Below are 27,489 nucleotides of genomic sequence, written 5' to 3' on the forward strand. Positions count from 1 at the left end.
GAAAGAGAAATAAAAAAGGGTACTGTTATCTATATACACATTTTTACTTCTCATACATCCCTCTCAATTTTTGGTCGTTTGATCGAATGAATTGAAGAAGATCAATGACTAAAAATTAACAAGGATGTGTCGGAGGTAAAAATGGGTGTGTGAATAGCCTATCCAAAAAAAAAAGGGATGAATATAAAGAACAGGAAGTGGTTAGATTCTCTCCCGTCCAAATTTTTTCCCCTCCCATCTCATCCCATCCTCTCCTCTCACACTTTTCTCTTTGTCTCTTTGTAAAGATGTCAACACAAGATGTTGATGTGACTTCACTATAAGAACTGGATTCAAGCTTTCATCAAACCCTTCTCATCAAGAGACTCTTAAATCGTAAACATTCAAATCAGAAGAGATTAGAGGAGAGAGAAAATGAGAGATGAGAGAATCCGTGGCTAGGAGCATCACAGTTGGAAAATGTGTACAATAGAGTTTCTTTTTATAAAGTCTTGACTGTCTTGGCATGAAAGCAAAGTTTTCACCTTTTTTGTTCGTTTGTTTTTTTTTATATACAAATATTTCCCCCTTTTGGTGGAATTTTAATATACATAGTGGAGAAAAGATCATCAACTTTTCTGTATTTAAATAGCTTCCAAAAGAAGGGTATAATATTTTTTTGTTTGTTTAAAAAATGGAAATATTATTGAGTTCCTTCTTTTAAGGGCATGTAGTAAGTGCCGGTTGACTTGAACTTGTAGAGAAGCTTAGCTTAATTTGGACTTGCTTCTATTTGCCTACTGAGAAATGTCGGATTCTCTCAAAAATCAGATTTTTCACAAATTCCTTACCACCTCATATTTTTGGCACAACATTTGATAATGTTGTCACGAGAATTAACGTTAAGCTGTGAAGCAACATAATTCACAATTCCCACTTTAAGAGTCTTCTTATCATATTTCTTGTCTACCATATATAACATGATCCTCAATTTAGGGGTGCTATGAAGCAGCTTAGCTTTGAGAGGAGTTGCTTATGTTGTTTTGCGTTTGGCGATTGACTTTTCCCCTTCTTTTTAGGAAGCTTCTGTTATCTATTGAGAGGAGTATAGTGTTTCCGACCACTCAGTGCTTAACACAAATTTAACATCGTTCAACTTACCGATGGACCAGTAACTTACCGACCCAAACACAACACCAGTAGGGGTCACAATGTAAGTGTACAATTTCTTTTGACTTTTTGTCGAGCACTTGGTGGGCTATCATTGTCTACAAGCCATAATGCGCACATGTCAACTATTGACTCTTGTTGAGTGCCCCTGGCAAGTGCTGCCGAGCAAGCATTTCATCCAACAATTGGTGTACACAAAAGGAACTCGTACTAAACATTTGAAGAGGTCCTCGAAGGACCTTGACAGGCATGTTTCATTGGCCGAAACAATTGCAAATCTCATTCCGTATAGAGACGAGTGGAGAAATGACTCGCTACTGATTCGCAAACCCTCGCAATGGGAAAAAAAATGTGAACTTGATTACATAAAAAAATTGAGTGATATATGTACTACAATCCCAACTCAGTTTAATTATAGAGGGAACTCCAGTGAGAGAGAGAGAGAGAGGGAGAGATGCTAGCAGTTTGGACTAACACTTCATGTGAAAAATAGTATAAAAAGAAAAAAGAAACGATATAAGAAACCATCTGAAGGCAGCATCTATCACGAAGAGGTGTCAAAATCTGCTGCAGCAGATTTGTAAGCCGAGACGGGCTGATCGATTTCCTTACGAGATGCTTCCCAAAGTTGCTGTTCTATCCCCAGCTTCCGCAGCTCATATACACCCCGCTCCGCTGCCACAAGCACTTACACGTTCATTTACAGCAACAACATTCGATAGAAATTATAAATTCCAAACGAAAACAAGACTGCCAATCTATTTCTATTTCTCCGTTTAGTAGGCATCAATTTACCGAATCACCGATTAATAAGAATGTGCCTAGGCCTGATGAGTGACACTGTTGATGTTTGATAATTATGAAGCTTACCATCCACAGCATCGTGGCAAGTTGGCGTCTGCACACTACGGCTTATCCATAACTGAAGCCTATCGTCTGCAATATCATCTTCCACGCCGTGTTCTTTAGCTCTTCTCCAAAAGTAAGTCAGCCAAGCCTGTGATGTCGATAGAGTATTCAATGCAAACAAATGTCGACCGACATAATTTAGTATCTTGTTTCTGGTTTTAATACAAATAGTAGACACCATAGCAGAAGGGAAGAATATATGGGCATTTCGTATATTCAAGTGGGCAAACCAACTAACCACTTTGAAAGAAATGTCTTCAATCTCCTCGTCACTAAGATCTGCAAGGAAAAAAAACACAGAATAGTGATAAGATTACCACTTTTCATCAGTTTAAATCTACCCATAAACTTGACGTGTAAATACTATATAACTGTGATTCTATCACATAACTCGAAGCAGGTAGTTTTGAACTACTTGCTTGGTTTTGAATATCCACCGAAACGGAACGTGTTATCACTTTTCTTTACATTTTATTTTGGGAAGTATTATTAGCACTCCAAAAATCTCATTCTACACTCCTCACAAGTGTATTTTTCTTTCCCAATATAGAAAGTTTGGAGTGTAGAATGAGATTTTTGGAATGCTCATAACAATTCCCTTTATTTTTAGTAAAAAGTGTGCGATTAATTTTGGGTAGGGGGAGGGGGAAAAATATAAAAGGTCTCACGATATGATAAACCATTCTCACAAAATGGCCAAAATTATACTAATCATAAGTTACAAGAAAAGTCGTCCCGAAAGATGGGAGGCTTTGGGAAATAGTAATAAAATTATTTTCTGGTATGATTAAGATATGTGTGCTTTGAGATTCCTTAATTTCAGCATATATATGAGATACAAAGATACATTGTGCATTAGATTAAAATATCTCTCTTACCAAATGCTTCCATGAACTTAGGGTCGCCAGTTGATTTCGAATCTGAAATTCAAAAGAAAAGTAAGGTAAGCATTGTTTTGAGAATCTTTCTGCTCCGATCCTTAACCTTGGACAACTCTAGGATAGCCAGCATGAATTTGATAGCAAGAATAAAATGTTGCGCCGAACAGCATTTGAACCATCAAGCATATGGATGCAACTATCAAAATAGTTTACCAAAACACCATAACCAGGCAAATTGTAAAATAACACGAGACAATAAAGAAAAATACCTAAAATGGACTGCCGAACAGAATTAGGACGTCTATGTTGGGCCAATGCAATTACAACAGCATCCTCAACCTAAAAGAAATGCACTGCAGCAATTAGAAGTTGAAAACTGGATAATAATAAAAATATAAAGTATATATTGTTTTAAAGAAGAATAAAAAGATTCACAAGTCAAAGATTAGGTATCGACCTTTAGAGAAGATAATTCCCTCATACCCATTTCCACTGAAAGCATACTCTCAATATTTCCTTCGCCGGTGAGGTCGGTTAAATCCCGAGCCAGCTTACTTCTATCTGGATCATCACCACATGGTAGACATCATAAGTTTAATTGAGTGCATCAAATGAAAAACCAAATTAAATAAAGAGATAACATAATCGTTTTCTTTGATATAAGGAACAACTAAACTAACTTTTACCCCACGGTTCCTCCTTTGCCTTTTGTCCAGCAGAAATGACAACTTCAAATGGAAGAGGAGCTAACGACGACCAATGCTCATGCTTTGACACTGCTATATCTGCACATATGCCTAAGCACAAAAGAAAAAAAATAAAGCAAAATCTAACTAATAATAAATCTACAACTTGATTCATTCAAATCCATATTCACATATACACATATATAAACACACTCCACCAGACACCTTCTTGAAGTTATGACTAAAATGGAATACACAATGTTGAAATTGACCAAAATCTCCAAATCAAGTGAAACATTCCTCAGCAAGCTGAGATATCAGATTTAGGCATGCAATTTATATCCTCATTCAAGGAGAAGATGGAGAAAATAGAATACCATGTTGCACCGCTAAACCCCAGTAACGAGCAAGCCAACATCTCTTCAAAACAACTTCCTCCTAAAAGATACATACAAAAATAAACTTAAAAGAGTATGAACAGCTAAAAATAAATCTCACACGAGTATCAGTAGACAAACCATCTCTTCTTGTGTTAAAATCATTCTTTGCGTCTTTGTACGAAGACTCTTTGCCTCAGATTCTGCTTCTCGGAGCTGTTCGGCTGCTGCTGCTGCCCCGTCTTTAAAATTCTGATTATAACAACATAAAAAACTCAAGAAGCTATCACATAAATCAGAAACACTTGATTAAGATCTAAAGAATATACCTCAATTTCTGATCGAAGAGTTGCAATTTCCTCCTCTTTCCCATCCTTGTTTTGCTTGGCAGCAAGAAGAGCAGCCTGAACAATCAATAATTTTTAGTTTAAAGACAGCCACTGACTATGTCATTTTAACAGAACAAGTTTCAACCTATACTACTAGTATCCTTATTAAATGCTATATCTATGCCACATCTAATTTACCCTCCCAACTTACCTCTCTTGAACGCAAAGCTGCTTCCTTCCTGCAGATGAATCATTTAAATAATCACAACCAGGATATCAAATAAAGGCAGAACAGATGCAAAACAGCTCAACGTTACCTGCTCAACAATTTGGCTTCCATGCTTACACCTTCCCCCAGATTAGCAACCTGTGAATGAATTGACCATAAAAATAGCTGAATCAGCACCGCTACCTTCTTTGTAGTAAGCTTATGCTAATAGTGTCAAAACTATAAAGGAAAATATAACATGATAAAAAGAAACATAATGGCAACGTCTCCTGATTTACAAGCCATACAGTTAAATCAATATGAATAAAAGGTTTGACCTGTTTCTCAAGCTCCTTAGCTCTGGCCTCTGCTTGCGCATGTTTTTCTTCAGCAAGGCGAAGCTGTAATGCATGTTTAGGCATAAATTTCACAAATCGAATATAACCGAGACATGCTCCGTGCATGTGTGGTTATGAATGTATGTCTGTATTAGTTAGAATGTAAAATTAGCATTTGCTTGTGTGTACTAAAATGTAGAAGAGCACACCTTCTGAAGTATAATCTCATTATCTTCTTGTAGCATATCAAGCTGCAATTAGAGCACATGTTAGTTTCAAGACTATTGCTGAAAAAATGACAGTTACAGCTCCACAAATAACAATCTTAAAAGTGGAGCAATAATGCATATCCTTAAATACAGGTAAAGGTTATCTGCGCCCGTTATGAAGACTGAATTTGAGGGATGAAAATGACATACTTCATCACGAAGCGCAGAAGCTTCACGCTCATCTCCTGGGGCATTTGCTTTGAACTGTCCAATATCTGGTGTAAACCTGTCCCTGTAACAAATTAAATATATCAGCTACACATACTTCCTAAATTTCGATAACATCAACTAGCTACTATAATGCAAGTGAGAAATAGATATCTTACGAACTTGCCTTTTATCTCTATTCCTATTAGAAGGAGGATCAATTGGAGGTATGGTTACTGGAGTTCTAAGCGATGGTTTGCTCGGTGGTGGCACTACCGCCGCTGAACGAACTGACATAGAGGGCCTCCCCGTTGATGAGGAGCGAACCGATGTTGTATGCTCTACAAAGTTCCGACCTAACTAATTAAAATACCAGAATCCAATCAGCCATAAGATCACCACATTCAAATCCTCTTACAAGTTTACCAATCGAACGTTAACTAAAAGTCAAATAATTAAATTAACACTAATTAAGAACAAGCCAATGGTAAAAACTCTAGCAGAAAAAATAATTAAAGTTTAATTAGACTCGAATTTAACTAAATCACTATAAAACTAAGCTCCTACTCAATCTAAACACAACGAAGTAAGCAAAATTCAGATCTTAAAACGATATCAACGAAATTAAACAAAAAATTTAATTAAAAAACTCCAATTCCACATGATTCAAAGTTTCAAATCACGTAATTATCAGCGCATATGTTGAATTACCGCAGGCGAGGGAGATCTATTAGGCCGAGTCACCGAAATCGCCGGGAGAGGCTTTGCGCCGTTAGTAAAACCATTTCCGGACAAAGAAGACGGTGCATGAGGCGGCTGAGCGAATCGGAAACCGAGATCATCGTCGTCATCGTCGTCATCGCCGGTGGACTGAGAAGCCATGACCTGAGCTAGCCGTTGAGCGGCGGCTTTAGCGGCGAAGTTTTGATTTCGCTTGATGGTGGAGATTCCGGTGGCCGACGGATTGAGCCGGGACTGAGGGTGCGCTGGCGACATCGCCGGCGAAGAGCCTGTGCTGCTCGAGCCTCCGCTCCACTGCCGCGAGTACACCGGACTCGCTTGTCTCCTCCGATCCATCTATATGTGTGTATGTGTGTGTATAAATATGTATGTATTGCTGTGAAATGAAAGCTGATATTTTCCCCAGAAAATTTTCTCGGGAAAATCGAAGGAAAATCGGGAGGTGGACTGAGAGAGACTAGAGAAATAGGGGAAGGTGTTTTTCCCCTTGAGTTCGGGGGTTAGAGACAAGTCGTGTGGGGTTGAAACTTGCAATGCGCATGCTGAGCAAACAAACGGTGGCGTTTTGGCGTTGCACGTTTCGCGGGAGAGGATGGGTGGAAAGCGGGCGGTGACGTGTCAAATGAGAAGGCGTGGGCCCGATACATTTGGTGGCAGCCGATGCCAGATGTTTCGGGTATTGATGCATTTCGCCGGCGGTTTCGAACACGTAGATTTTTTGCTGCGGGGAACCACCGAATCCGGATCCTCTCCAGGTCTTCTTTGTGAAGATTTCGAGAATTCGTAAGTAATATTCGTTTATTGTACATCGTGTGGTCAGCTTTCATCAGATACTATTTGTGTTTAATTTTAAATAACAAAATTTAAAAATAGTTTCTGACCGTGCAATCTACGATTAATAGACACGATACACAGATTCTCGAATTCTTACAAGGAGAATCCGAAGAGTATCCTTATTCAAACTGACTAACTTTGGGACGAGACGAGGTCCATGAAACGTTGACGTTTTGTGAGGAGAAAGCTTTGGACAAATGAGTTGTTAAGACTAATTAATAAAAAATTATTCATCTCTAACTATTCTTAATCATGTCAACTCCCTAATCTGATGTTTAATGATTAAACGTGTTTGTTTGCTCAATGCCAAGCGATTGAGTAAAAGTTACTTAGAGATCAATGGGATAAGATGCCATGTACATAAATAGTAAGATGTCATGGATAACATGTCGTTTGTTTTTTTTTGAGTCACAGTACGTTAATGATTTGAAATGTTAGGATAATATACAGGCGCATGTAAATCTCTCTCATCAAAGTTGCTTGTGTTTCACTATAACATGAAAAAGTGGGAAACAATTGAATTCCACTAGGTGCATGTCTAGGTGTATGAAAACAACTGTGAACCATTAATTGAAAAATATTACAATATTAGTTTTACCTGAATTGTATTTAATACGATACATTACTGCGTGTTAAACTTGACGAATTAAGCTCGATTAGCCACATATCTTAGTGTATAAAAGCAAACGTGAAACTGTTGATTGGAAAATCTTTGCAATATAACTTTGCTTTTATCAATGAACCACAAAAATCCAACACAATGATTTTGTTTAGGCACATTATTGTAGCATTTCAAACCAATAACGCAAGAAAATTAAAACACGAGACATCATTGTATTCACGTATAATGTCATGTTGACGTGCCGAGAAGTGTTAAATCCTTTTTGTAACTTTGACACTGCCGGAATTATGATAAGCTCTATTTGTTCACATACATTAACAAGGAAAAATAGCATGCATTTTTGCAGCAACAAACTTGTAGAGAAAAACTATGCAACTTCACCAAACCAAATCAAAGTCATCCAAATCCGGAACTTGCAAACCAACCTCACCAAATTAAATAAGAAAAAGTCGCGGCTCATAACCAATAAGCTTAACATAATTAAACTCAATTAATTTGAATAAATTAAGCAGCTGATTTCTTTTCAATGAGCTTCTCTATCAGATCAGCTGCTTCTTGGACCGTGCTTATGTTCTGAGAGCTCTCCTCTTCAACGCTAATGTCAAACTCTTCCTCCAAATTCATCACTATCTCCACCTGTATCCAAATTACTTCTTTGTCAACCTAATCGATAGCAAATAATCCGAGATAGTTTTGAAATGGTATAAATAAAGAATCAATATGCTGGCGACATTCTCGAGACTTGACATAGTAATAGTGCTATTTGAGAACATTGCTACATTAATATGCACATAAAACATGAATTTGATAAATTTGGATAAGGAAATTAGACATACGGTGTCGAGAGAGTCGGCACCAAGTAATGCAAACTTGGAGTCAGAGGAAACCTTTGACTCCGGAGGCAAAGCCAATTGCTTCCTCACAATCTCCACTACCTTTTGCACCGTCTCCGGTTTGGCCTGTCCATTTATGTGGTTTCAATATAACTTGTTAAACTCAAATTTACAAGTCATCTGCCTTATAACCGATTATAAATAGAGAGACAAAAGTTGATGTACAACTAATAATAACTATGAATCTTTCGATAGACGCAACCAATTTTCGAGTTCGAAAAACTTACGGCGCAACAAATTTGGAGATGAGAGATTCTCAAAGAAGAGAAGCCACTCTTGGCCCATCCATTAGAAACCAACTTTAAACTTGAACTTGTTTTTGTTACCTGCATTATTTTCACCTTCAGCACATTTTATTGGTCTAAAAAACCATCAATTGGGCAAATATTCAAGAAATTCAAAAAATAACGACCCCTTGTGGTTAACCTATAACTAAGGTATGTGAACGCCTCTCACAGATAAGTAGATAGACTTGTGTGATATGCACATGCAGAGAGTACACCTATCTTGAAAGATAGTAACACAACTGGACGCAAGATTTTCTCCAAAACAGACCCCGAATTTTCAAGAGATAACCCAATTGAACAACAAGAGAAATGTGACTTGAGCACACAAAATTTGGTATAGTAGTACTAAAAGACCAAATGAGACTACAATTAATGAAGACTTAATGGCACGCGTTCATCGTGGCATCTTGAGCAGTTCTAACATAAAAATGGCATAGAATGCTGCAGTGAACGTGTTCTATGTAGGTCTCTCTCAAAATTAACTGCAATAAAAGTGAATCTAAGCTAAATGTTAGTACCTGGCAGGTCTTGATTGGCTGGTTTTGAAAGGTTTGGAACCTGCAGAGAGAAGTTGCTGAAGCAGAAGCCATTGGAGCTCACAAAAGCGAAGCACGGAAACTTGGTTACTTGAAACAGAGATATGGTGAAAGTGTGTTAAACTATCCTATTGGAACAGAGCCCTATCTACTACTTACGTGGCAGATACTCGGACATCATGGTGGGTCCCCAAAAGCCAGGTACAAGTTGCCACATGGGACAAATTAACAACTAGGCATCCAGCAGTGGATAGCACAAAATAATTAAAGTTTAATTAGACTCGAATTTAACTACTTGATCTCTAGCAGAAAAAATAATTAAAGTTTAATTAAGCTCCTACTTGATCTAAACACAACGAAGTAAGCAAAATTCAGATCTTAAAACGATATCAACGAAATTAAACAAAAAATTTAATTAAAAAACTACAATTCCACATGATTCAAAAATTCAAATCATGTAATTATCAGCGTAGATTTTGAATTACCGCAGGCGAGGGAGATCTATTAGGCCGAGTCACCGAAATCGCCGGAAGAGGCTTTGCGCCGTTAGTAAAACCATTTCCGGACAAAGAAGACGGTGCATGAGGCGGCTGAGCGAATCGGAAACCGAGATCATCGTCGTCGTCCTCGTCATCGCCGATGGACTGAGAAGCCATGACTGAGCTATACGTTGAGCGGCGGCTTTAGCGGCGAAGTTTTGATTTCGCTTGATGGTGGAGATTCCGGTGGCTGACGGATTGAGCCGGAACTGAGGGTGCGCTGGCGACATCGCCGGAGAAGAGCCTGTACTGCTCGAGCCTCCGCTCCACTGCTGCGAGTACACCGGACTCGCTTGTCTCCTCCGATCGATCTATATGTGTGTATGTGTGTGTATAAATATGTGTGTATTGCTGTGAAATGAAAGCTGATATTTTCCCCAGAAAAATTTCTCGGGAAAATCGGGAGGTGGACTGAGAGAGACTAGAGAAATAGGGGAAGGTGTCTTTCCTTTGATATTGATTGGTACGCAGACGGGACAGGACATGATGGAACATAGAGGGTTAAAGATGTCTTCAGATGGATACAAGGAGGAAGGAGGAAGGAGGAGATGGAGATGTTATAATTTTGTGTTTCACGGATGTAGAATGAGTCGTTCTTGGGTGAGACGGAATAAAAATTCATCTAAAATTTGTCCCATGTAATAGTTATTTCCATCCGTTTTAGGTGCACCATATGTGGGATGGAACGCGACGTCCCACTCCGTTCCGTCCTGTCCCACGTACCAAACGTTACCTTTGAGTTTAGGGGTTAGGGACAAGTTATGGAGAGATTTTTCAGTGTGATCGTTACACGGAATGGTACATCATGTGTCGCTATATAAATGATGAAATATATATGTTAAAAAATTAATAACTTAAAAAATAAAATTTCTCACCACTTACATGAAAACACATGATGTACCACTCGTGTTCCTATCACAATTAAAAATTTCTCCAAGTTGTGTAGGGTTGAAACTTGCAATGCGCATGCTGAGCAAACAAACGGTGGCGTTTTGGCGTTTGATTGATGTTGATGCACGTTTCGCGGGAGAGGATGTGTGGAAGTGGGCGGTAACGTGTCAAATAAGAAGGCGTGGGCCCGATACATTTGGTGGCCGCCGATGCCATATGTTTCGGGTATGAAGGCAGAGAATGTGCCCTTTTGTTTGTGTGGTCACGATTAAACCACGTCAACATTTTATATTACTATTTATTTTTGTCTTATTATCTTTATAAAAAAAATATAAAATGTTAACGTAGTTTAACCGTAACCACACAAAACAGAATGACACGGGAAGTGGGAGGGTAGAGAATCTGCCTCCTTCGGGTATTGATGCATTTCGTCGGCGGTTTCGGACACGTAAACTTTTTGCTGCGGGGAACCACTGAATCTAAATCCTTTCCAGATCTTCCTTGTGAGGATTTTGAGAATTCGTGAATAGTATTCGTTCATCGTGCATCGTGCAGTCAGTTTTCATCAAACACTATTTTTGTTCAATTTTAAATAATAAAATTAAAAATGATTTATAATTGTACGATGTAAGATGAATGTATACGATACACGAATCTCCAGATTCTCACAAAAAGGATCAGGAGAGGATTCTTATTCGAACAGACTAACGTTGGGACGAGACGAGGTCTATGAAACGTTGACGTTTTGTAAGGAGAAAGCTTTGGACAATGAGTTGTTAAGACTAATTAGTAAAAAATTATTCATCTCTAACTATTCTTAATAATGTCAACTCCCTAATGTGATTGTTTGGGTTAATATTTGAACATTGGGCTGCAAATGTGTAGAAGCCCAGAGATATTAATTAAAGGGAGATTTGTCCGAGGCCCAAGCATCAAGCCCAGAGACAAATTGGCGCCTTCCTATTAATGCATAGGCCATGTGCCTATGATTTAAATGTCAAGTGTTGGGGACTAACTCACAATCAGCCAAAAAACACTTTTTAATGATAATACAAGTAGAAAGCTGATGACTCACTACCCTCAAAGTTCTTTCACGCAAGAACAAAGTCACTACAATCGGACTAATTTGCATATAAAAGGAGGAAGAGGCCCCAGAGATAAGGACACTTAACCAATCAAACAAACAAACATACAAACTTTGCTTTCAAGCCAAATTTGCATCCAAAAGCTGTAATCAACCCAGATCTCAGTCCTTTTCAGGATATCTCCCTCACAAAAGCTTTGTCTAGTTTAAAGCTCTACTATCATCCCTAGTGACGTAGTATCGATTCTCTTATGTAAACTGGTTTACCATCCATCCCTTTTTAACATAGAAACCTCTGTAAACTCAAAGAGAAGTGATTGCAAGAAGTTCAACCTTGCCCGACAAGGTGAAATCTTGCTTAAAGTTCTTTGTGTGTTTTCTAAGATAATAGATCTATTACTTAATGTATTCTTCAGCATGTATTCAATTCATATCCATTTGTTTTCCTACTTTAAGAGTCTCATTTGCATCTGAATCTAGTCAGCTTAATGGATATGCTTTCATTTAATACCAATCAAGAACCAAACAAATGACTTAAGGGATCTGGACTCCCCTCATTCGAATATACAAGACTATGAACTGAAAGTCATTGGTCACAAGACAAGAAAAAGAACTTAATGTGGACTTAACTCATCTACGACAATCATTTGATAGCAAGAAGTCTGAGTAACTTGGGGTGCAAGTAATTGACTAAACACAATCTTGTTCTATATCTGCTATACTGAGATAGCAGTGGCACGCCTAGCACTTGATTAGTTTTGATTGCGAGCCACAAGGCCTACACCTAAGGCCCCACAAAGGCACATTTCAAAACTAACTCTATCCTCTTTTTGCAGCACATCAGCAAGTAAGAGCCGGACTACACATCTAAAGTGCCAATCCTTTGGGAAGTTGTGCTGAGAGTCGAGGAGCCCTCTCCAGAGAAATCTTCGCCCGAACAGTGATCATATTTGTTTAATTAATAAGCGTGTTTGTTTTCTCAATGCCAAGTGATTGAGTAAAAGTTACTTAGAGATCAATGGGAGTAAGATGTCGTGTACATAAATAGTAAGATGTCAAGGCATTATAAACAAATAACATGTCGTTTGTTTTTTTGAGTAACAGTATGTTAATGGTTTGAAATGTTTAGATAATATACGGGGCGCATATAAATCTCTCTCGTCAAAGTTGCTTTGTTTCACTATAACATGAAAAAGTGAGAACCAATTGAGCTCCACTAGATGCATATCTAGGTGCATGAAAACAATTGTGAACAGTTAATTGAAAAATATTACAATATTAATTTTACTTGAATTGTATTTAATACAATGCATAGTATGTTAAACTTGACGAATTAAGCTCGATTAGCTACATATCTTAGTGTATAAAAGCAATCGTGAAACTGTTGATTGTGATAACTTTGCTTTTATCAACGAACCACAAAAATCCAACACAATGGTTTTGTTTAAGCACATTATTGTAGCATTTCAAACCAATAACACGAGAAAATTAAAACACGAGACATCATTGTATTCATGTATAATGTCACGTCGACGTGCCGAGAAGTGTTAAATCCTTTTTCTAACTTTGACGCTGCCGAAATTATGATAAGCCCTATTTGTTCACATACATTAACAAGGACAAATAGCATGCATTTTTGCAGCAACAATGTTGTAGAAAAAAACTAGGCAACTTCACCAAACCAAATCAAAGTCATTCAAATCCACAACTTGCAAACCAACCTCACCAAATCAAATAAGAAAAAGTCGCAGCTCATAACCAATAAGCTTAACATAACTAAACTCAATTAATTTGAATAAATTAAGCAGCTGATTTCTTTTCAATGAGCTTCTCTATCAAATCAGCTGCTTCTTGGACCGTGCTTATGTTCTGAGAGCTCTCCTCTTCAACGCTAATGTCAAACTCTTCCTCCAAATTCATCACTATCTCCACCTGTATCCAAATTACTTCTTCGTCAACCTAATCGATAGCAAATAGTCCGAGATAGTTTTGAAATGGTATAAATAAAGTATCAATATGCTGGCGACATTCTCGAGACTTGACATAGTAATAGTGCTATTTGAGAACATTGCTACATTAATATGCACATAAAACTTGAATTTGATAAACTTGGATAAGAAAATTAGACATACGGTGTCGAGAGAGTCGGCACCAAGTAATGCAAACTTGGAGTCAGGGGAAACCTCTGACTCTGGAGGCAAAGCCAATTGTTTCCTCACAATCTCCACTACCTTTTGCACTGTCTCCGATTTGGCCTGTCAATTTACGTGGTTTCAATATAACTTGTTAAACTCAAATTTACTAGTCATCTGCCTTATAACCGATTATAAATAGAGAGATAGACACAAGTCGATATACAACTAATAATAATTATGACTCTTTCAAGAGACAATAAACTTTCGAATTCGAAAAACTTACAGCACAACAAATTTGGAGATGAGAGATCCTCAAAGAAGAGAAGCCACTCTTGGCCCATCCATTAGAAACCAACTTTAAACTTGAACTTGTTCCTGTTACCTACATTATTTTCACCTTCAGCACATTTTATTGGTCTAAAAAATCATCAATTGGGCAAATATTCAAGAAATTCAAAAAATAACGACCCCTTGTGGTTAACCTATAACTAAGGTATGTGAACGCCTCTCACAGATAAGTAGATAGACTCGTGTGAGATGCACATGCAGAGAGTACACCTATCTTGAAAGGTAGTATCACAACTGGATGCAAGATTTTCTCCAAAACAAACCCCAAATTTTCAAGAGATAACCCAATTGAACAACAAGAGAAATGTGACTTGAGCACACAAAATTTGGTATGGTAGTACTAAAAGACCAAATGAGACTAAAATTAATGAAGACTTAATGGCACGTGTTCCCCGTTATCGTGGCATCTTGAGCAGTTCTAACATATAAATGACATGGGACGCTGTAGTAAACGTGTTCTATGAAGGTCTCTCTCAAAATTAACTGCAATAAAAGTGAATCTAAGCTAAATGTTAGTACCTGGCAGGTCTTGATTGGCTGGTTTTGAAAGGTTTGGAACCTGCAGAGAGAAGTTGCTGAAGCAGAAGCCATTGGAGCTCACAAAAGCGAAGCACAGAAACTTGGTTACTTGAAACAGAAATGTGGTGAAAAGTGAGCTAAATTATCTATAGGAACGAAGCCCTATCTACTACTTACGTGGCAGATACTCGGACATCATGGTGGGTTCCCAAAGGGCCAGGTACAAGTTGCCACATGGGACAAATTAACAACTAGGCATCCAGCAGTAGTTAGCACAAAAGAGACACGTTGGTACGTCACATGTCCATGTAATTGAAGAGATATTTAAAAAAAAAAAAAATTCTTTCAAATTATATGATGAAATATGACATATCTCGCAGTGTTATGTGACCGCAACGGTACTTGTGAAATGAAAAATTACACGTTGTATCACACAAAATGAGTTTACAGTGAAAACTAAAATTAACTCTATAGTAATTTGGATAAAGTTCTACTTTGGTCTTCAGTGTTGTTTAAATCGCTGTAATTTAATCATTTTAGTTTAATAACTATTGAAGCCAAAAGGACTACGACTTAATTACTTTGACTATATTAGAACATAAGAGGACATGAGCGAGTAAGATGAGTTTTTGAAAAGTATATTAAAAGCCCGTGATTTCGAATGGCAACGATTACTAATTTAGATGCATGACAATTGAATTACAAAAATTGAAGTGAAATATCGTTTAAACTCCAAGAATTGACTACATTCATAGGCCATTATATGAGAGATACTTATATGAATCAGAAACGACAAAATGATGATGCCTTAAACTTATCACATGTCACAATATTTTATCACGTGCCTTAGGCTTTTCACATAACGTAACATTACCGGTGTCGATAAATTTCTCTACCGAACTACTAATATGTTCACTTAACACGAGTAAATCACTATTGTGATATTTCGTGCTAATAATATATTATAATACAGACTACGTAGAGAACTACGATTGCAGTTACCAGTACCATAAAAATTGTTATCTTGAAACTGGAAGATAATTATTACTTATTAGGGTATGGGCAGAAGATTCTTTAATATTTCTAGGTCTGATTGTTCTTTTTAGCATGTGGTAGAAACGAAACTAGTTACACGTGGTTGCTTATCGAACGAAAAAGATAGTGTTATTGATACATTTATTTTTATTTTTGTAGATTCTTATTAATTTTGGTCATTGTACTTTTTTAGAGTATCTCTAAATAAGATGTTAAAAGATAAATGTCAAATGTTAACTTGATGGCTAACGTGTTAGACCTTTTTTTTTCTTTTTCAACCGATATGTTTTTTTGTTTTAAATGATATTTGTAAGACCTATTTTATAAAAAAATCAATTAAAATAAAGTTTCAAATCTATAATTGATTCATTAATGGGACATACACAATAAAATAATTAAAAATTATTTAACATCACCTTTGTTTATATGTCAAATTTGATATATGAAAACTCATATATTAATCTATATAGAATTAACATAGGCCCTTTATGCAAAGGGATCCCCATTTTTTTCAAAAAATGGGGATTAGGTGTGGGACTCACTTCACATCGAACTTCAATGATCCGAACCATCTATTTTGTAAGTCTCAATTCATAGATCATTCTTGCAAAAATTCAATTTAATCCGAAACCATTTGTCTATTTAATTATCAAGATAAAATTTCATTGTTTCTTATATAACAAAGTATTCGTTCATTTCTTTGAACCCAATTAAATGTCTTAAACATTTCCGATTTGGCTAATATTTTGTAAGGATGATCTATGAGGTGCAACTTGAAAAATTGACGGTTCGGATCGTTAAAGTTCGATGTAATGTGGACCCCACAACTAATCCTCATTTTTATAAAAAAATGGGGATCCCTTTCCTTAAAGATTTCCAGAATTAACATATCTATTTAAACTTATTCGTATCTTCAAATTTAATTACATGATATTTCACTTAAAATTTTACATCTTCTTTAAAAAGGATGTTAATTTATCCCAAATATTTGAGTGCGACAAGGCTTTGAAATTTTGAATGATGATTGGTCCCTTCTGCAAATGGCCACTCCGCCCGGCCGAGATAATATAAAATTGCGCGCCACGCGCACATTTTTCGACGTGTAATTCCACCAACATTTTAACACTTTCTCTCCAATTTCCTCTCGTTTCTCAGACAGCTCAAAAAATGGCAGATCCACTCAGCAACTCTCGTCGCCACTCTCTCGTCCCAAGCTTCTTGTACTCTTCATCTTCTTCAATGACGACGAGTACTGATGCACTGGGGCCGTCGGTTTCATCGTCGTTGGTGGGGGCAGCGTTATTGTCGAAAAGAGTGGTGGTTCCGGCGCCTAAAGAGAAGGTGGAGATGTACTCGGCGGGGTTTTACGCCGCGTGTGGCGTAGGAGGGATGTTGAGCACCGGACTCACCCACTTGGCTGTCACCCCGATCGATCTCGTCAAGTGTAATATGCAGGTGATCAGCTTCTTCGCTATTTTTTTTTTCCTTTTGGTTTCTGAAAATATGAGCAAGCGTCGAATTTTGTAGTGTTCATTTACGGATTCTAGGTGTTATTCAACACGCACACAATTTTCATTTGGTTTTGGAATTCATGATTCTTGTAACCGATGTGGTTGTTGTTTAACAAGTTTGGAAGCAAATAGTAAGCCAAAGTATTTTGTTCATGCGTCACGCAACTTGTGACTTCACAGTTGGTTACTGATTATAATTCACGAATAAACAAAGTTTTGAAATGCATTCAAATATAAACGTAATAGAATGTCACGTAAGAAAAATATTACTCTTAATTTTGAAACACCTTTCTAACTTCGATGAAATGCTATATTTTCTGATCACATTAGCGACCATCCCAATAATTAAGTAGTTAATGTGACTTTTAACATCACTTAGCTTTAAAAATTATACATTTACACATCAAGTGCTCCATTATATATTTGCAAAGAGAAATGCTATTCAGACTCTCTCAACACACATGCAAGCACTCGCACTTAACCTTGCTTTTGAAGGAGTCTGTTCTTAAGACAAAAACTACAAGCGTCGACAAGTCCCACTCAAATTTGTTTTATAGAGTCTGAATAGCGATCCTCAAACGGATATTGTGGCATTACTTATGTTGATTCTAAGCTTACTGAAGTTACCATGCCTCTAAACCCTAAAACCCTTCTTCAGATTGACCCAATCAAGTACAAGAGCATCATATCCGGATTCGGAGTTCTGCTCAAGGAGCAGGGCATTAGGGGTTTGTTCAAAGGTTGGGCACCAACCTGGGCTGGTTACAGTGTTCAGGGAGCCGGCAAGTTCGGACTCTACGAGTTCTTCAAGAAGTACTACAGCGATGTTGCCGGCCCTGAGTATGCAGCCAAGTACAAAACATTGATCTACCTTGCAGGTTCTGCATCAGCTGAAGTCATTGCCGATGTCGCCCTCTGTCCTATGGAAGCCGTCAAAGTTCGTGTCCAAACTCAGCCTGGTTTTGCCAGAGGCTTGACTGATGGCCTTCCGAAGTTCATCCAATCCGAAGGCGCTCTTGGGTACGTATGAATCGAAAACTGAAACACAAAGTTGTGTGTTGAAAAGCTTTGGTATGATGAGGCTGAGGAGTTTCGTTATGTTGTAGGTTGTACAAAGGGATGGTTCCGCTTTGGGGACGTCAAGTTCCTTGTAAGTTGAAACCCTTCACTCAACTTTCATTCTGCTTCCTAACTTCCTTCCCATGCATTTACTCATAAGGGCGTAAACATGGTCCTGGTTTCTACAGATACTATGATGAAATTCGCGTCTTTCGAGACGATTATCGAGCTGATGTACAAGCATGCCATCCCAACACCTAAAGAGCAATGCAGCAAACCCTTGCAGCTGGGTGTGAGCTTTGCTAGCGGGTATATTGCTGGTGTATTCTGTGCTGTTGTCTCGCACCCAGCTGACAACTTGGTCTCCTTCCTCAACAATGCCAAGGGAGCAACCTTTGGTGAAGTGAGTGTTCATATATTTCCGGCTTCCTCTGTGTTTACTGTCACGTATGTAATAATTGGTTTTTATTTTAAATGTGGTTGATGTCTTGCAGGCTGTGAAGCAACTGGGAGTTTTAGGTCTTTTCACCCGAGGCCTTCCTCTGCGTATCATCATGATCGGAACCCTCACCGGAGGCCAATGGGTTATCTATGATGCTTTCAAAGTTTTTGTTGGGCTGTAAGTTTCAGCTCCCTTCATTATCTTTCGTTTTGTTCTTCCAAGCATGCTTTGTTTGTGGCCATTGAATGTGACATGGTGTGCTTAATTGCTTTTTTCAGGCCGACTACTGGTGGTCCTGCTCCCGCTGCTGCCGCCTTCGAGGTTGCGAAGTCTTGAATCCATGCTGGATAGCTGACAGCCCCAAATCTTTTTGGCTCTGAGAATTTGCACAAACAATTTCTTTCAAAGTGACGATTTGATTCAATTTCGGTCATTGATCCTGTATGTTTACTTATTCGCTACGTTGTACTGCTCGATTTGATGCCAAGAGAAATTTCTGGGGTCAATTTCCCCATCGATGAACATGTAACATAGAATTAAAAAGGTTCCACTAAATTGAGGTAACATTCAAGTCTTCAATGACACTATTTAATCGTCTGCGATCAGATGAATGAACTGCCAAGAGCTCGTATGAGAGTTGGTTTAACCGCCCTAAACTAGTCGTGTAGTTTAGATGAGGGAACAAAGGGGTAAAAAGGACTCCCACATCTCACTATTTAAGATTTCGAAAATTTGTTCTCACCAAGTCATGTTTGAGCATTATCACGATTTAGACTAAGAGGATATATGGTATCGAACACAACTCTTGCGAAAATATGCCGAACTTCCGGCAGGGCTCCCTGAGCTAATGACTCATAATCAATCTTGCTGCCCTGCTTCGGGATGAATCCCCTCTCTGCGCCTGACGTTATGCAGCTAAAAATCCGGCAGACCCTCAAAGATAATCCCCACGGGATAAGCACCTGTGATTTGAGATCAAACCAAATGAGCAAGCCCTTTTGCAGTTCATCAGTAAATGAGACGAAGAATTACTATATCAGCAATGCAACTTCATCGGGAAAAAGAAAAAAAATTAAAAGGAAGCGCTCACCAGATCCGAATATGGCGCTTGTGGGTACGCTGCCATTGCCTGAGAGACTATTTGCTCATCAGTCATATTATTGAGGGCACGCTTAAGAGATGTTACGAGATTCACAACTTCATCTCTCAATGCTCGAGGATTCAAATTCTGATTTTCTAATAACTCGTGAAAGCTAACATCGTGTACTTTAGTGACTCTCTTGGCTATGCTTACTGCTTCTAACATATCTCCACCATTGTGAATTGCAAGGCTAAGTGCAGCAACCACCAACGGATCCCGAGGTTGTTCGGATAGTGCATTGTGGAATGCTAAGATCGCAACCCTGGAAGTGTAAACCTGTGATGAGTCTCGGTCGAAAGTGTAATGAGCTTGAAAGAATATCCTAAAACCTCTAATATACAAGAGAACATGAAATTTTATCTTTCCAATTTCCTGCTATTAATGGCATATGTAATCGAGCGTTCATTTATTTCGAGAGGATCTTACCATAAGCTACTGTGGCATGGCTTGTCAGGTGAAAGAAGTTTATCCAAGTTAGAAAAAAGGGACTGCATGTGGCAAGCCAAAGAATTAACAAGTGTTTCGCTTTTAAGGCAAAGCCTCTTAATATGTGAACTTATGAATAAGCATATAACAAGTAAGTGAATGGTTATGTAATAATGATTACCAAAAGCAGGTTGGTCCTTTTGTCGCGTCTTCGAAAACCATGGCGAACAAAATATGCTGCCTGTAAGATGAAACTGTATTAGAACTAATTCTATGGTGTCAACAAGTAGAAAATGTAATCACTTATGAGACCCATACCTGGATAGGAAGAAGCAGTTCTAAAAGTCCAAATTTCCATAACAACCTTAAAGAAGCTTCGGCAGAACCATACGCTAACATGTAGTTCATTTCCATGAGGAGCCTTCCCTAAAGCATAAAGTCATGATAAAGTAATTCAGGAACTCCAGAATATTAAGTGGAAAAAAAAATGATAAGGTCAAAGTGCTATTGAAATACCTTATCAAGCCTAAGTATTGAATAAGATAAACTTTTAACAGAATGAGCTGTTTCCTTGGAAATACGAAATCCTAATCGGGCAGCAATTCTTATTGCACGTAGAATGCGAGCTGCACAAAATGCAGAATCTGATTTTAGTATCTCCATAAACATGATAAACTGTTTGCCAATTGAGCACAGGTAACCTTGTATTCTGCACACACAAACTCACCACAATCCTCTTGAAAAGAAGTACTTGCAGGTATCACGGTTTGGACCTAGGCCCAAAGAAGATGATGTGAGGACAATGTATTTGCCATCTAGGGTAAAGTAATTTAAGAAATCACAACTGCTAAGAGTACAAGCACACTTTAGCTTTTCTAATATCTTCAATGCCTCCCATGTAGTCGTACACTATCCTGGCATAAGGATCAAACATCAACCTGCAAAAGACAAAAAGGAAGACTATAAGAAATAAAAAGAAGGAAGAGTTTTAATTGCCAACTTTCAAGTAAAAAGGGTTTTATAAGCAACCCGTTAATTGTAAAGTCACGCTGCGAACAATTCATCCAACGCATATAATCATTGTCGTCACAGTGATTTGGTTTCCTGAAATCACGACTTAAGTTTCTGCCAGACTTACGTGCGGAGATGCTAAAACTTGAGACCTGATATGAGTGCAAACATTAACATGACATTAGAACAGTGTGCATATATGTGTTGTGCCCGTGTGCAAATGTGCAAGTAACTTCGTGGTATTTGAGTTCGAAATGATAGCACTCCCAATGCATTAGGCTAATAGTTCATTATTAGTTGAAAAATAGCTTAGAATTACTCCAAAAAACAAACCTCAATAACTGTATCACAAATGTGCACATGACATATGGGAAACCGCTTGCCAACTATTTCACACCAAGAAAATGTTCTTGTCACCTGAAAATATAGCAGATAAAACAAGCTGGGAAACAACTTATAATATCGACAACTGGATAACATTAAAGTAAAAAATTCAGAGCAAAACCTCCTTCAGTTCAGCTGAAGTTATTATGTCAAAGTCCTTTGGCGTCCGGTTTAATATAAGATCCCTTACACAACCTCCTACAAGATACACCTCATAGCCTACAAGAGAAGACAAGTTAACACGGTTTACACAATTACGAATAGAGCAAGAACCACATTAATAATACAAACCAAATTCAACCATAAATTCAAACTCGATCGCCATCTAAACACTACATTAACACGCACCCTTTCGCTTTAGCCCATTGAGAACCTTTCGAGTAGGCTTGTCAATCATTGAAGTAGTAATCCCAAGCTCTGTGGAATTCAACTTCTTCCATGCCGGCGCCTTAGCATCTTCTACACCCCAAAAAAATCCCAAATTAAAAGTTAAAAAAAAAAAAACCATTCAAATGATCCATAATACAAAACCCAAATTACAGGCAAGAAAATTAAATCAAAAGGTCGAAACTTGCTTCTTCCATTGGCAGAATTACTGCTTTTATTGTTCTTAAACAGACCCTCCGGCTCATCAAGCGCCTCCATTGCCGCGACCAAGTTCACTTGCACCTTCAATTGATTGAAACGAGTGGCTCATAAAGCAACTCACACACACATATACATACACACACACACACACACACACACACACATATATATATATATATATATATATATTATATTTGACATATGCAGGGATGAAATTACCTATATATATTATATTTGACATATGCAGGGATGAAATTACCTTGCTGATGCAGTGAAACGGAGGAGCACGTAGGCAGAAATGGGGTCGGCAGGCGATTCCGAAGCTCGAAATCACCATTATCGGAGTTGATTCATTCACCGAGTCCGGTTTTGGGAATTTGGATTGCAGAGCTTAAACCCAATTGTTAGGGTTTTAGAAAACAGGGACAGAAGTGAGAGCAGAGTGGCTCCTCTCACTGGAAATGTATTAGCCACACGTGAACTGTGATGATTCAAGTTGGATTAGCTTGGGCTTACATGGGCTTACTCCACACGCAAATACCTTATTGGGCTACATGTGAACTGGTCTTGGGTACATAACGGGTTTGGCCCATGTTCACGTTGGAGCGTGGAGGACATCGAACTTGAAATCTCTTTTAATGTAAAAATAGAGAAATAACATTGTGAAAACTGAAAAGTAGTTTCTTTCATTTTCTGATTGGTACAAGTGGGCACGGTCAATTACAATACAATGTTTTGGTTTGGTTCAATTTAACAAATATTATTAAAAAACCGAACCAAATCAAACTCATTTTTGCCTTTATTTTCCTTACTAGTGCCAAATGCTCCCCAGTTCAGTCCAATTAAAAACGTGCTGGAACTAGATTAGTTCAACACAATACGTATTGGATTGAGCAGGCTACTATAAAAACCTAGGTAGCGCCACCTCCACACCCATTTTTACTTTTCACAAACTCTTTGTTGATTTTCATAGTTTGATCTTCTTCAATTTATTGGATCCGACAGTTGAAAAATAAGAGAAGTGTGTAAGGTAAAAAGGAGTGTTGATAGTACCATCCAAATTTCTCTCAATTATAATCTTTGTTTTTTTCCTTTTTTTTCTTTCTAAAGCTTAGTTTAGCTTGGACTGGGTTGGTATGCATGTCCAGCCCAAATTAACCAACCCAAATTTGTGGCAACCCTCAACTCAAACATGGGCCCATTAAGAAAATGGTTTGCATTGAGCGTTTCTAAACCCCAATATTGAAAATGTGATTGTTGTTCAATCAGCGGCCGAGTGAATCCATGGCATTATGCCAGTTTTCAACCAATGTTGGGCTGAGAGGATTTCCGATCAGAGTACTTTCGGTTGAATGGATTCACGCTGCCAGTCATACAAAATTACGCATCGAACTTACCATCTATACGTGTCGACCTTTTCCTTGCAAGTAAAGAGATTATACTCGACTGTAGTGCTACTGGTTGTTAAGTGTGAGTTATGCTCCAAAACATTTATCTTAGGTTAGTAACATCATCATAATATAAAATGGGTGGTGCTATCCACAGCCCTTTTTACTCCTGAGACAACCCCTGTTAATTTTCGTTCTTTAATCTTTTTTAATTCATTCGATATGATGGCTTGAAATTGAGAGAAATGTATGGAAGGTTAAAAAAAATGTGTGGATAGCATCACCATATAAAATAATGAGGTATTCGCCTTATTCCATCCCTCCCCTTGGGAGCTTGTAAGGAGTTGCTAATTTCCTCTTTAAACTTTATTTTTAGCCGATTACCTCGTTGAACTTTTATAATTGACAAATTTCTCCTTGAACTATAATTTAAATCGATTACCCTGGAACTTTTATAATTAGTCAATTTCCCTCATAAACTCTAAAATTCAAACAAAAAGTGTACGGAGTGAACTAGCGGAATAGAAGAAGAAAAAAAAATATGTTGCCCACTACATCAAGGATAAAATTCCTTTCTACAATTACAAAATTAAAGTTCACAGGGGGAAATTGACCAATTATAAAAGTTCAGGGGTGGGTAATTGGTGAAAATTAAAGTTAAGGGAAATTGACCAATTATAAAAGTTCAGGGGTGGGTAATTGGTGAAAATTAAAGTTAAGGGAAATTGACCAATTATAAAAGTTCAGAGGGGTAATTGGTGAAAATTAAAGTTAAGGGAAATTAGCCAATTATAAAAGTTCAGAGGTAATTATAAAATTAAAGTTAATTGGTAGCTTCTTACAACTTCAGAGAGAAAATCGACAAATACCTTTAGAATAATTGATGATAAAACTAGCACTAGCCTTCTTTGAATATGTACCATTAGCTAATTGATCTATCATAATCAAATTGTAGTTTGGTAATTTACAATTGAAGGGGAATGAATTTTAAGTAAAAAACATGATTGGAACCTGATAAGAAAGAAGAAGAAAAATGAAAAGCCAAATTTGATGGAGGGAAAAGATGCGCGTAAATATTGTGAACCTGTAATGTCACACAGAGAGACGAAGGGCAAGCAACAACCACAAATATAACGATCGATGTTACGTGCTTCCTATTCGTCTGCATGCCTGCATGCATTGCTTTCACTTAATCTATGAAGATCTTTAATTCAAGATTTTCAGATCATTTTTTCTTTAATTTCCTGTGGGATAAGTTTGTCAACAGGCCACCGTCCAATGTCTGTTTACGCGTAGCCAACACAGTACACATCTCGCATGCAATTTGAAGTTACTGGTGCCCTCTGAAAGTGATTCACTGCGAACCCTCGTCCAATTGAAAAATTGATCGAATTTTGTATGAATTTTGCAGGCAATTTCGCAGAAGAACACTTCTGTTTGATCAACTTGGATTGGTTGATGTCGTTTAGTTCAAATTTTGTTTTACATCCCGTAGCATGAAATCGAACTGGTCCAAGATACGCCATAACTTTTATGAGAAACTAATCTGCAGAAATATATACGTCCAAAGCAAATTAATTTGGACTTGACCCTTGGCTGACTTTTACTATGATTATGATCTATCTAGATACGGGCATGCACGGAGATTGCGATGTGCTTTCCCCTCTCTCTCTCTCTCTCTCTCTCTCTCTCTCTCTCTCTCTCTCTCTCTCTCTCTCTCTCTCTCTCTCTCTCTCTCTCTCTCTTGTTTTTTAATTAGAAAAACTAATGAATAAGTTTGAAAATTTTGAATGTTACCCCTCTCTCTCGCTCGAGATTGCGATTTGCTTTCCTCTCTCTCTTTCTCTCTCTTGTTTTTTAATTGGAAAAACTAATGAAATAAGCTTGAAAATTTTGAATGTTATCCCTCTCTTTCTCTCGAGATTGCGATGTGCTTTCCTCTCTCTCTCTCTCTCTCATTTTTTAATTAGGAAAACTAATGAAATGAGCTTGAAAACTTTGAATGTTAACAAAAAATCAGGTAATAATTTTATTTAATAGTTAGGAAAAAGTCTAATACTAAATCAGTCCAATTAAAATGGCCCAAACACTGAATTTTCGATTTTACCCCTGCCTTTTCCGTTTAATCTCTCTTCCTTCTCTCTGCCATTATGTCTCCCATGTGTTCGTGAAACCTCAGTCTTATTTTTTCTCTCCGACATGACAAACAAAGTCTTCTTTTGTAATTGTAATCCTACGAGCTTCCGCCCTCTAGCATCCTATTAACTCAAGGATTTATGAATTGGGAGGTGATACATGCCGACAAAAAAAATTGGGAGGAGTGATGCGATGTCTTATATCAGCCTATGTTTTTTTTTATTCACGTGTAAAAACACCATTAATTCTAAACTTTATTATAAATTCATGAGACTTCTGAAAAATATTTTGTAAAGTACTACAAACTTGTAATTGTTTGAGTTTGCATTTCATATCATACCATCAAATCACTAAGATACTAAAGAGAAAATTCTAATATTTATATGTTCTATGTTAAATAATAAACCCAAATTTGTAATACAAATATAGTTTTTTTAAGTGTAAATAAACATTTATATATATAACTTTTAATAAGTTTACTTAAACTGAGGAAAGGGAAATTACGAACATGAACAATGGTTTCTATTTCAGAAATTGAACCAAAATAACCCATCATATTTCTGATACTAAACCAAAATAACTCACACTATTTCCAGAAATATAGCAAAAAAAAAAAAAAAAAAAAAAAAAACTCACCCTATTTCTGAAACTATAGCAAAATAACTCACACTATTTTTGGAACTTTAGCAAAATAACCCACACTATTTCTGGAAATGAACCAAAATACTTACACTATTTCTGAAATTAAACAAAAATAACCCACATTATTTATGGAACTACAACAAAATAAGTCATAATACTTCGGGAACTACAGCAAAATAACCTACACTATTTCTGAAACTAAACCAATATAACTCACACTATTTATGAAACTACAACAAAATAACTCATTGTTTTTTAAACTACAGCAAAATAACTTAACTATTTCTGAAATTGAACCAAAGTAACTCACACTATTTTTTAAACAACAACAAAATAACCCACACTATTTCTAAAATTGCAGCAAGATAACTCACACTATACCTGAAACCACTGTTACATTCTAGCCATATGGCAAAAAGTATTTTTTGTTTGGAAATATGATAGTGCTTATACATTTAAAATAAAACTTCCAACAACACCACTTAATTATTTACGATATTAGAAAATGTGTTCAGTTAATTATTATTTTTTTCTTTAGGGTTAGAAAACGGGCACAAAGCCCAAATACTAAAAAGAAAAACTTAACTCCTAGAGCTAGAACAAACAGCTCTTGGCCAAGACACTCCAACTAAATCATCCAAACAGTAGTAGAAACTTCAGGAAGAGGACCCTTAGAGAAAGAATGACCCAGTGTGTTAGGTTGAATTCGAAATGAATAATGTTATGATGTGCTGATATATCCTATTTATTTTCTTTCATTTGTATGTGTCAATATTCAGTTTAAAAAATAGTAATAATATTAGTGTTAAGTTTATGAAATAATGATAATATATGTGTTCAGTATACAAAATAGTGAGTATTCAATTTACAAAATTGTGATAATACATGTGTTCAGTTTACGAAATAGTGAATGTTTAATTTAAGAAATAGTGATAGTACCACTCAGTTTAAGAAATAGTGAGTGTTAGTTTAAGAAATAGTGATAGTGCCAGTGTTCAGTTTAA

The 27,489-nt window shown here is 37.2% G+C and overlaps 4 protein-coding genes across 10 annotated transcripts; 1 reads left to right on the forward strand and 3 right to left on the reverse strand.

Annotated features, from left to right (window-relative positions):
- Window positions 1-1,487: 1,487 nt before the first annotated feature.
- On the reverse strand, window positions 1,488-6,558 carry LOC126626000 (coiled-coil domain-containing protein SCD2-like). 3 transcript variants are annotated; one of them, XM_050295157.1, is made up of 17 exons: window positions 6,005-6,556; window positions 5,481-5,653; window positions 5,297-5,378; window positions 5,087-5,128; window positions 4,878-4,940; window positions 4,649-4,698; window positions 4,543-4,570; window positions 4,332-4,406; window positions 4,144-4,254; window positions 4,003-4,063; window positions 3,620-3,736; window positions 3,397-3,500; window positions 3,209-3,278; window positions 2,937-2,978; window positions 2,297-2,337; window positions 2,020-2,146; window positions 1,488-1,824 (listed from the first exon to the last, which is right to left on the reverse strand). In XM_050295157.1, the coding sequence occupies exons 1-17, from the start codon at window positions 6,368-6,370 to the stop codon at window positions 1,694-1,696; spliced, it is 1,683 nt and encodes a 560-aa protein (XP_050151114.1). In that variant the 5' UTR covers window positions 6,371-6,556; the 3' UTR covers window positions 1,488-1,693. The 3 variants fall into 3 exon arrangements, with proteins under 3 accessions (XP_050151114.1, XP_050151115.1, XP_050151113.1); XM_050295158.1 differs by having other exon boundaries at window positions 3,626-3,736; window positions 6,005-6,555; XM_050295156.1 differs by having other exon boundaries at window positions 2,020-2,337; window positions 6,005-6,558.
- Window positions 6,559-7,844: 1,286 nt separating this feature from the next.
- On the reverse strand, window positions 7,845-14,884 carry LOC126626002 (acyl carrier protein 1, chloroplastic-like). 3 transcript variants are annotated; one of them, XM_050295161.1, is made up of 5 exons: window positions 9,692-9,834; window positions 9,189-9,438; window positions 8,611-8,709; window positions 8,327-8,449; window positions 7,845-8,126 (listed from the first exon to the last, which is right to left on the reverse strand). In XM_050295161.1, the coding sequence occupies exons 2-5, from the start codon at window positions 9,258-9,260 to the stop codon at window positions 7,995-7,997; spliced, it is 426 nt and encodes a 141-aa protein (XP_050151118.1). In that variant the 5' UTR covers window positions 9,261-9,438; window positions 9,692-9,834; the 3' UTR covers window positions 7,845-7,994. The 3 variants fall into 3 exon arrangements, with proteins under 3 accessions (XP_050151118.1, XP_050151117.1, XP_050151116.1); XM_050295160.1 differs by lacking the exons at window positions 9,189-9,438; window positions 9,692-9,834 and adding an exon at window positions 14,723-14,845; XM_050295159.1 differs by lacking the exons at window positions 7,845-8,126; window positions 8,327-8,449; window positions 8,611-8,709; window positions 9,189-9,438; window positions 9,692-9,834 and adding exons at window positions 13,302-13,652; window positions 13,853-13,975; window positions 14,139-14,237; window positions 14,723-14,884.
- Window positions 14,885-16,857: 1,973 nt separating this feature from the next.
- Window positions 16,858-19,356, forward strand: LOC126627136 (mitochondrial phosphate carrier protein 3, mitochondrial-like). Its single transcript, XM_050296558.1, has 6 exons — window positions 16,858-17,212; window positions 17,927-18,288; window positions 18,375-18,418; window positions 18,516-18,730; window positions 18,822-18,946; window positions 19,048-19,356. The coding sequence occupies exons 1-6, from the start codon at window positions 16,925-16,927 to the stop codon at window positions 19,103-19,105; spliced, it is 1,092 nt and encodes a 363-aa protein (XP_050152515.1). The 5' UTR covers window positions 16,858-16,924; the 3' UTR covers window positions 19,106-19,356.
- Window positions 19,263-22,787, reverse strand: LOC126627135 (uncharacterized). Of its 3 annotated transcripts, none has more exons than XM_050296556.1 (14): window positions 22,579-22,787; window positions 22,307-22,400; window positions 22,080-22,187; window positions 21,853-21,950; window positions 21,681-21,764; window positions 21,366-21,499; window positions 21,202-21,274; window positions 21,064-21,109; window positions 20,853-20,962; window positions 20,655-20,762; window positions 20,518-20,577; window positions 20,337-20,398; window positions 19,860-20,172; window positions 19,263-19,731 (listed from the first exon to the last, which is right to left on the reverse strand). In XM_050296556.1, the coding sequence occupies exons 1-14, from the start codon at window positions 22,654-22,656 to the stop codon at window positions 19,516-19,518; spliced, it is 1,584 nt and encodes a 527-aa protein (XP_050152513.1). In that variant the 5' UTR covers window positions 22,657-22,787; the 3' UTR covers window positions 19,263-19,515. The 3 variants fall into 3 exon arrangements, with proteins under 3 accessions (XP_050152513.1, XP_050152512.1, XP_050152514.1); XM_050296555.1 differs by having other exon boundaries at window positions 22,080-22,190; XM_050296557.1 differs by lacking the exon at window positions 22,307-22,400 and having other exon boundaries at window positions 22,080-22,190; window positions 22,579-22,735.
- Between the last annotated feature and the right edge of the window lie 4,702 nt (window positions 22,788-27,489).

The sequence above is a fragment of the Malus sylvestris genome, chromosome 6, assembly GCF_916048215.2.
Source record: "Malus sylvestris chromosome 6, drMalSylv7.2, whole genome shotgun sequence".
Taxonomy (NCBI): domain Eukaryota; kingdom Viridiplantae; phylum Streptophyta; class Magnoliopsida; order Rosales; family Rosaceae; genus Malus; species Malus sylvestris.

Bases quoted from the DNA above. Each gene is read 5' to 3' on its own strand.
- LOC126627135 (XM_050296555.1), bottom strand. From the start codon at position 22,656: ATGGTGATTTCGAGCTTCGGAATCGCCTGCCGACCCCATTTCTGCCTA. The intron at 22,401-22,578 runs GTAATTTCATCC...AATCAATTGAAG, and splicing joins CGTTTCACTGCATCAGCAAG to GTGCAAGTGAACTTGGTCGC. The intron at 20,399-20,517 runs GTAATCATTATT...TGCCACATGCAG, and splicing joins AAAGGACCAACCTGCTTTTG to TCCCTTTTTTCTAACTTGGA.
- LOC126626000 (XM_050295156.1), bottom strand. From the start codon at position 6,370: ATGGATCGGAGGAGACAAGCGAGTCCGGTGTACTCGCGGCAGTGGAGC. The intron at 3,737-4,002 runs GTATTCTATTTT...TTTTGTGCTTAG, and splicing joins GGGTTTAGCGGTGCAACATG to GCATATGTGCAGATATAGCA. The intron at 2,338-2,936 runs GTAAGAGAGATA...TTTTCCTTGCAG, and splicing joins TAAGTTCATGGAAGCATTTG to ATCTTAGTGACGAGGAGATT.
- LOC126626002 (XM_050295160.1), bottom strand. From the start codon at position 14,794: ATGGCTTCTGCTTCAGCAACTTCTCTCTGCAGGTTCCAAACCTTTCAA. The intron at 8,450-8,610 runs GTAAGTTTTTCG...ATAAATGGACAG, and splicing joins ATCTCCAAATTTGTTGCGCC to GCCAAACCGGAGACGGTGCA. The intron at 8,127-8,326 runs GTATGTCTAATT...ATTTGGATACAG, and splicing joins GTGCCGACTCTCTCGACACC to GTGGAGATAGTGATGAATTT.
- LOC126627136 (XM_050296558.1), top strand. From the start codon at position 16,925: ATGGCAGATCCACTCAGCAACTCTCGTCGCCACTCTCTCGTCCCAAGC. The intron at 17,213-17,926 runs GTGATCAGCTTC...ACCCTTCTTCAG, and splicing joins TCGTCAAGTGTAATATGCAG to ATTGACCCAATCAAGTACAA. The intron at 18,731-18,821 runs GTGAGTGTTCAT...GATGTCTTGCAG, and splicing joins AGGGAGCAACCTTTGGTGAA to GCTGTGAAGCAACTGGGAGT.